The 8,973-nt window shown below is 44.7% G+C and overlaps 1 protein-coding gene across 1 annotated transcript; it reads left to right on the plus strand.

Moving 5' to 3' along the window:
• The first annotated feature begins 3,369 nt into the window (after positions 1 to 3,369).
• LOC132457533 (uncharacterized) lies at positions 3,370 to 4,780 on the plus strand. Its single transcript, XM_060051787.1, has 3 exons — positions 3,370 to 3,859; positions 4,034 to 4,175; positions 4,297 to 4,780. Exons 1-3 carry the CDS (start codon positions 3,370 to 3,372, stop codon positions 4,763 to 4,765), a joined length of 1,101 nt encoding a protein of 366 aa, XP_059907770.1. The 3' UTR covers positions 4,766 to 4,780.
• Positions 4,781 to 8,973: the final 4,193 nt, after the last annotated feature.

Below are 8,973 nucleotides of genomic sequence, written 5' to 3' on the forward strand. Positions count from 1 at the left end.
ACAATCCTGTTCCCCACTTGTATTGGAGTGGACGGCGATATCTACTTCTGGGCCACATGAAATGACGGACCCCCGTCCACTCCCAGCTTAAACAGCTGCAATACCAGGCTTGGCCTCTGAGCACTGGTGGATTGCGGAAGTATGCGCCTATCCTGGGGGCCTGGTTTGTCCCCTTATGTAGTCTAACTAACGGAACATCAATCCTCCGTTTTACCGGTGATGTTTGTCGCCTTATGTAGGGACAGGGTGAATCTGAGGGGGACATGTCTATGGAGTCAGTTTCCTGCCATAATTCAAACCTGAAAAAAAAAGTTTCAAAGGCTTGTAAGTCTGGGTTTGAAAACTCAACACCTTGTAAAAAAGGTTTTGCAACACTGAAAAAAGAGATTATAACCTGAAAAAAAATAAAACTAAAATTCAAACATCTGTAAACATGATTTTGTGTTCTATTTTATCTTCATCATTTTCAGCAACACATTTTCAAAGTTCAAACAATTTCACCAGCGCATTTGCAGAGTTTCAAAGCTGGCACTGTTCTAACGGTGTATTTCATTGTTGCCCGGTTTTGAAACCTTGTAAATGGGATTCTGCAAACAGGTGTTCATACATTGAGAAATACGTTTTGAAAGGTTGAATATTTAGTTTTAAAAACTTGCAAAGGTGTACGTTTACGACATTGCAACGTATTTTTTCAGAACTGACTTTTCAGCACTGACTTTTCAGAGATTTGAGCGCAAGCTTTGAGTCACGTGAATATTGGCAGTGTTCTGACGCCACTCGTTTTGAAACTCCTGACAGTCGAATCTGAAAACGTTCCTGGGGGCGGGACCATTTAGCTCTAAACCTATTGGTTGCTCTCGGCTGACGTACATTCCAATCACATGTGCCGTTCACCGGGCTGTTCGTGATTGACAGTGCTCTGCCGATGACACGAATAACAACGGGTTGATTTTGCGGTTGATTTTGATTTCCATTTTCTGGAACCAGAGTCTCATCTCCATAGGACGCGACTAGCAAGGACGCATCCTAGCAAGGCTGCAGCCTTCACTTTGGGAAACAGCCATGGTTCCAGAAAATGGAAATCAAAATCAACCGCGAAAGTCGCTTGTTATTTGTGTCATCGGCAGAGCACTGTCAATCACGCACAGCCCGGTGAACGGCACATGTGATTGGAATGTACGTCAGCCGAGAGCAACCAATAGGTTTAGAGCTAAATGGTCCGGCCCCCAGGAACGTTTTCAGATTCGACTGTCAGGAGTTTCAAAACTAGTGGCGTCAGAACACTGCCAATATTCACGTGACTCAAAGCTTGCGCCTGTGTGGTCAAATCTCTGAAAAGTCGGTGCTGAAAAGTCAGTTCTGAAAAAATACGTTGTAATGTCGTAAACGTACACCTTTACAAGTTTTTAAAACTAAATATTCAACCTTTCAAAACGTATTTCTCAATGTATGAACACCTGTTTGCAGAATCCCATTTACAAGGTTTCAAAACCGGGCAACAATGAAATACACTGTTAGAACAGTGCCAGATTTGAAACTCTGCAAATGCGCTGGTGAAATTGTTTGAACTTTGAAAATGTGTTGGTGAAAATGATGAAGAAGATAAAATAGAACACAAAATCATGTTTACAGATGTTTGAATTTTAGTTTTATTTTTTTTCAGGTTATAATCGCTTTTTTCAGTGTTGCAAAACCTTTATTACAAGGTGTTGAGTTTTCAAACCCCGACTTACAAGCCTTTGAAACTTTTTTTTACAGGTTTGAATTATGGCAGGAAACTGACTCCATACATGTCCCCCCCGTCCCCCATCTGCGCGCATGGTCTGGACCTAATCAATTGACAAACTTTAACTCACTTGAAGGCGGGTGTCTGTTGAAGTTTAAAATGATTGGATCTGCCCAGTGCCACTCTGGATCTGCCATAACCAATCTCTAACGTTTGGTTGTGACATATGTCATGCGCCGGGAATCACGCGCAGGTTGTACACAAACCAAACACGTTTTTTTGTAATAAATAGTTGTATTTTTTGTTTCATGTCATAATAATATCACTATACAACAGATGAATTAGTATTTAAACCTGTGATAAAGTGTGCAATGTCACAGTTTTGAAGTTTAGAGGTAAAAAAGGTTTAAGTGTCAGTAGTCGCTGTCGGGACGATTGAAACACCTGTTTCAAACGTCCCGCACATCATCATGCGGAATTACGCGAACATTGCACGATCATTACCTGTATAAATCACAGAATTAATATATGTTTTGCAATGAATAACTATTGCTTTGAATTAATAACATATTTTGAATGAACAAAACGTGTTTATCACATGCATCAACAGATTATTACTGAGTGAAAAATGCCGCGCGTGAGAAGGAGAACCACCTCCCGTGGGCTGGTTCCTGCATGGGTGTATGCCAGGGCCTGCAGCGAGGTCAATTCTGGGAGCTCAGTGAGGCAGGCAGCGTTGGCCAACAACATAAACCATGTGACGTTGTCACGCTACCTCAAGCGGAGGGCAGAAGAAGCGGTGAAGCGGCTAGGTCCCCTGGCTATAACCCGCACAATAGGGTTTTTAACGCAGCGCAGGAGGGAAAGGTCAGGGACTACCTGAAGAGGGCAGCAGCCATTTATTTTGGGCTCACCCCTAATGAGGTCAGTGTTGTGAAAAGGGCTACATAAGTTGTAGGACAGGCACACATGTATGCTATGCACATGCTTTAATTAATAAATATGAACAAATAACATAAACATAAACATAAACACACAAATGTACATCAACTTTTTATGACCCCTTCAGGTCAGAAAATTTGCCTTTGAGCTGGCAGTGCACTTCAGCTGCCCATTCCCTGCATCCTGGTCGAAGAAGAGCATGGCGGGGAAGGACTGGTTCACCTCCTTCATGGAGCGCAGTGGCAGCCTCTCCCTTCGGCGTCCAGAGGCCACTAGCCAACAACGGTTGTCAAGTTTCAACCAAAGTAATGTAAACTTGTTCCACCAAAATTTAAAGACAGTGCTGGACCGGCACCAGTTCCAGGCCAAGGACATTTGGAACATTGATGAAACCGGTATTTAATATGAACTTTATTAACATAAAACACAACTATATACACACAACTATATATATACAACTATACTCACACAACTATTTACAGGGGTCACCACTGTCCAGGTGCCAGACCGTGTCGTTGCCCAGATGGGGCAGAAGCAGGTCGGGTCAGTGACCTCAGCGGAGAGGGGGACGCTGGTCACAGTTGCCCTGGCAGGCAATGCTCAGGGCGACCTTGTTCCGCCATTCTTCATCTTCCGCGGTTCAAAGACCACTTCCTGAGGGGTGGACCCGTTGTGCTGGCAGCGGCAACCCAACTGGCTGGATGAAGGAGCCAGACTTCCTCCTGTACCTGGCCCACTTCACCAGTCACACCCGTGTGTCCAAGGAGTCGAAGCTGCTCCTCCTGCTGGACAATCACACGTCCCACCTGTCAATTGCAGCAATTGATTACTGCAGAGCCAATGGCATAGTGCTGCTGTCATTCCCTCCCCACTGCACCCACAGGTTGCAGCCAATGGACATTAGTGTCTTCGGCCCCCTTAAGGGGTACGTAAACAGTGCGGCGGACAGGTGGATGAGGAGCCACCCAGGGATAAACATCTCAATTTATGATGTGCCCTCCATCGTTGCTGAAGCCTTACCAAAGGCTGCAACAGTGAACAACATTACCTCCGGGTTCTCAAGTCCAGGGATCTGGCCTTTTAACCCCTCTGCATTTGAGGAAAAGGACTTCGCCGGAGCCTATTCGACAGACCGTCCTCCTCCCCAGGCTTCGGGTGACGAGGTCAGCGCTTCTCCAGGTGCCACTTCAGGTAGGAACAGTTCATCAGAAGCAACAGAGGATTAAACAAAGGTTAATAATAGATAAGTAAATAGTCCCATAAGTCCAAGTTCATAAAAAAAGTCCATAGGGTAGTGGACGGCAGAGAAGCTGTGTTTATAAACATTTATTTAAAAGTGTATTTTTTAAATGTGTCCTTTGGCAGGCATGGATGTACCTGATCGAGCTGCCGGGCCTGGCGAAGCTGTCCGGCCTGAGGGAGAGGCCGTTGAATTCAGCCCGGACATCGTCCGGCCTTACCCTAAGGCCGGACCTAGAAAGATCACAAAGAGAAGAGGGAGAAAGAGGCAAGTGGAGTTACTCTTGCATCTCATATCTTGTCTGGACTTCCTTTGTCTACAGTCATGTAGACCTACCAGATTTAAAGTAATTCAATTATCATTAAAACGTCCAATTTAATGTTTTCAGGACAACTGCTATACTTACGGACACCCCGGTGAGGGCTGCTTTAGAGGCGGAAAAGCAGGGAACTGTGAAGCAGCGTCGTCCCGCCAAGCAGCCTCCCTCCTCTCGGGCTCCCAAGAAGAGGCTGTTCTCGCCCGCTCCTAATGCCGCCCCCCTTGCTGGAGTCACACCTGTTGCCACCTCAGCTGCTCCTCCCACCATCACCTGGCCCGCTGATGGAGTCAGCCCCACCTTAGGCCTAGTTTGTCCTGTTCCGGAGGCAGCAGAGTTCACCACTATTGCTGCCTCTACTTCTCCAATTTATTTAGGCCTATCCAGCGAGGACGTCAGCTGCCTCGTGTGCTGCGAGCTCTTCAGCGCCTCGATGCCTGGGGAAGAGTGGGTCCAGTGTGTCTTTTGTTACAAGTGGTCGCATGAGGCTTGCACCGACGGGAGTGCACACTACCTGTGTCACCTGTGTGACAAAGAATAAAAATATTCAGCCTACTATACTGTCCATGTGTCTTCACTAGTTTGCAGTGGAAATACTGTAAATGTAGGCCTACAGCACAATTCACTTAACATTATAGACTGATTAACTAACTAACTAACTATGAGGCCTGGGTTAGGCTATGAGTGGGAGCTTGGCTATTAAATATTTTGCAGGGTAGGCCTACTTTTCGTCCATCATGGTAACGCATCAAAAATAACAATGGCTACATTAAATTATGACAATAATAATTTAATTTAGTGGACATGCACACTTAAGAACTGCTGGGTATAAGCTATAGGCTAGCCTTCTACACCCTTGCTCTTGGTCACGACCAACCCGGTATCACGCAATTGCGTGCTCCTGCGCACGAACGTTAATCTATTGAAGCGTATTCCCGAGCACGATAGTCCGACTTTTTGCGTGTTACACAAAACGAAATGTAAACCAATGCATTCTGAATGGGAGTGTTCTAAGACAATTAACGTGCTCCACAAAACGGTACGAGAGAGAGAGAAAGAGAGAGCGGGAGGGACAGAGAGAGAGAGAGAGCAGAGAGAGGCTTCAGAAAGGGTGTGCGCAGATAGTACAGTGCACCCTAGTTATGTTTATGCCAAAACCTATATATATAATTAGGCTGTGGAAATTGCAATAAGTTAAGAACACAACTTCGCACGTTGAGCACACAGCCGTGTGACTCGTTTATTTTGTAAAAAAGAAAACCGGAAAACAAAGCGTGCTGAAGGTAAACAAATCCAGCATGGTCTGTGACGTCATGAGACGCACGTAATCCTTAGGGACCGCGATCCCTGAACCACCAAGAACGTAAATGACATGCAGTAAACAACAACACAATTGAAAGAACAACACATAACGAAATACTGTAGGTGAATTATGTTACGGTCACTACAAGGCTATAATTATATTATTTAGCGTGTAATGAGACAATCTATAGCCAAATTGTCGAAGATGCCCGAGAATCTTCGGGGATATCAGCATGGGATATCGGCGAATCAGACCCATGAAGGGGGGGGGGGGGGGACACGTTAGTTGAGGGGGGGGGGGGAGGACACGTTTGTTGAGGGGGGGGGAGACACGTTTGTAGGGGGGGGGGCACGCTCGACAACGAGAGTTGGTTTTTATTGAACGCTCGACAACGAGAGTTGTTTTTTATTGAACGAGACTTCAACACGGAACAGCTGCACGAAACGATGGTCACGTCACTCTCGGTGACGGTGTCGACAATAATGAACACACGAACAATGTTAATAGAACAACACACAACCACATAACATCCCGAACCCATTAACCCCACTTAATCCTAACAACAAAACAAGTTAACAAAAGCCCCATTTGTCAACTGAGAACCCCAATTCCCAGAATCCCCCGCGGCTCCGGAACACGGCGTAGCTTATATTAATCTTTATTATCTGAATGGGAAATGCAATATTTTAGGACAGATACACCATTAAACGCGTTTCTAATGACATTTCTAGCGAGAAATGTACATTTTCCTTACATAATCTTCAGTCAGTGAATGTGTATGATCTTTATTAATCTTTATTATCTGAATGGGAAATGCAATATTTTAGGACAGATACACCATTAAACGCGTTTCTAATGACTTTTCTAGCGAGAAATGTACATTTTCCTTACATAATCTTCAGTCAGTGAATGTGTATGATCTTTATTAATCTTTATTATCTGAATGGGAAATGCAATATTTTAGGACCGATTCACCGTTAAACGTGTTTCTAATAACATTTCTAGCGAGAAATATACTTTTTACTTGCATAATCTTCAGTCAGTGATTGTGTCTGATCTTTAGTTTGATAGTTATTAGGATTTGATCGGCTCGCTCGCATGTTTCAACGACGTCAGGTTGCTTTCGCTAAACTAGCAGCTCACGTGCTTCCTGCGTTTGTGTTATTAAACTGTTACTTTATGTAACTTTTAATGATATCATCTTGTTAGAAACACGTATATCTGAGAGCCAACCCAGTCGCCAAAAGCATACGTTGACAGTGTACTTTTCGTGAACACTGGATTACGTCGCATTTCAACATAAAATAGCGTGTTATACACACACACACGCACGCACACGCACAGACACAAGCACACACAAGCACACACACGCACGCACAGACACACAGACACACACACACACACACACACACACACACACGCACACACGCACACGGTGCATTTCGCTGCTAAAACAACAACAAAAAAATATTCCCTCAAATATTATTACTTTCAAAACGTTGGGCAAAATGGCCAATAATATAATTTTTTATTTGGGATGCTTCTAGGACATTTTGGGTGGATTTTGAACGGTATGTGGGGGGCACGTTTTTTGCAGGACCTGGCAACCCTGCGCTGTTGCCCGAGATCTGGATCCACCCCGGCGTGGTGCCGTCTCCTTTTGACCTTTTGACCCCAGACTTCTGGGGGAATAGCTGAATCAATTCATTAGTCAATCAGAAGCATGTAAATATCGTCCCGGTGGCGTAAGAGGACGAACAAGGTGTCCTTCAACATCTACGCTTCCAGGAGATTGCAACGGTGCCACACATGAGCATATTCGAACATGTTTAATGGTAGTAATTAGCTGTCGAAATTGGAGGCCTTAATCAATACTGAGCAGCTATTGATTTGCTTCCCGATAAAGATTTGTCACAAATGACATGTTATTTAGCATCTACACGTTGAGCTGAGTCCAATGACACCAAGAACGACACTATAGCTAATGGTAACATGTGTTTTACATGGTACACCTAGGTCTAGGACATGATCTCGGTGTAGCAAGAGGCCGAGCTTGATCTCATTGGACTCAGCTTAACGTGTAGATGCTAATTAACATGTAATTTGTCAAAAATCTCCATCGGGAAGCAAATCTATAGCTGGTCATTATTGATAAAGGCCTCCAAAATCGACAGCTAATTACTACTGTTGGGAAAAACGGTCTGTCTAGCTACTGGACCAGATAAAATGAGACGGAGAGGTAATAAAGTCTATCGGCACGAGGACCTTGGATTTATTAAGTAAAGTGGCAACGGTTATACAGAGTCATAAAGCGTGAGAAATCGAATATGTCTAAGTCCCTAATCAGCGCTGATGGTTCGTCTGGAGCTTCGCCTCCGTGGAAGGTCTGCTTCAGAAGAAGGTGAAGAGTCCCTGTGTGGTACAGTTTTTATGCTGTATCCTCCTCTCGATGAGGTGTGTGCGTTTGAGGTGTGTGCGGTTCTGTGTGTTTTGGCTCCCAGGCCCTGAGAGAGCTTCGTAACGGGGAGAGTTCCTCGTGTCTCTGGTGTGATAAATTAAAACGGGGGAGTGCCCCCCCGAAGTGTCTCGTGTGTGATAATTTAATGTGGCTCTCAGGCCCCTAGTATGGGCAGAGGTATCTCTTGGTTCCTCCTAACGGGGAAGAGCTCTCAAAATGTCTCCTGTGTGATAAATGAATGTGGCTCTCCCGTTCTGGAGATGATACTGGTGCATTGTCTGAGTGTCCACCATCTGCCTGCCTGGGAGATGGGGCCTTCAGCTCCGGCCTTGACCTGACTATATATTATCATGTTTGTGTTATGTGTTCGTTGGGTTTAGAGCAAGAGTCGACTATATATTAATGTGCCTGCCATGTGCTCATCAGGTTATTTTTCCCAACATATCCCCCTCAAGTCGTCGCAAGACGACTTTTACTCATTTGGGGTACGAGGGATAGGACTCCAGCACGGGACTACCATTATAACACCATTAGAAATAACAGAAAGAAGGCAAAATGATCATAAAAACAAACAACCATGAGCATGGGACTAAAACAACTCGCTGGACCGGGTGTATGGGGAACCACGTGGGAGAAACGCTACCCATGCTTCAGACATGGGTATGCCATACACACCCCACCTAGGGGGTGGCATCCACCCCGGCCTTACATCGCGAGCAGACAATACCAACAATACTGGCAGCAGATGATACACAACAAAACCAACACCAAACCATAACAACAACAACAAAATGCAACAACAAAACTACCAGTAAACAATAACGATATAAACAAAAATGCAACAATCACACATACACTACACAATAACAATCACAGGAAAGAAATGCAACCCTGAAACGTGTCCCTAAATAATAATAATAATATCAGAAAGATATGAGGTAAATAACGAATGGCAATCCCCCTCAACCCATCCCTAGATGACCACACA

This window comes from Gadus macrocephalus, chromosome 5 (genome assembly GCF_031168955.1).
Source record: "Gadus macrocephalus chromosome 5, ASM3116895v1".
NCBI classification, from domain to species: Eukaryota; Metazoa; Chordata; class Actinopteri; order Gadiformes; family Gadidae; genus Gadus; species Gadus macrocephalus.

Coding starts and splice junctions, on each gene's coding strand:
- LOC132457533 (XM_060051787.1), top strand. CDS start 3,370: ATGAAGGAGCCAGACTTCCTCCTGTACCTGGCCCACTTCACCAGTCAC. Junction 3,860..4,033: donor TTCTCCAGGTGCCACTTCAG/GTAGGAACAGTT, acceptor GTCCTTTGGCAG/GCATGGATGTACCTGATCGA. Junction 4,176..4,296: donor AAGAGAAGAGGGAGAAAGAG/GCAAGTGGAGTT, acceptor TAATGTTTTCAG/GACAACTGCTATACTTACGG.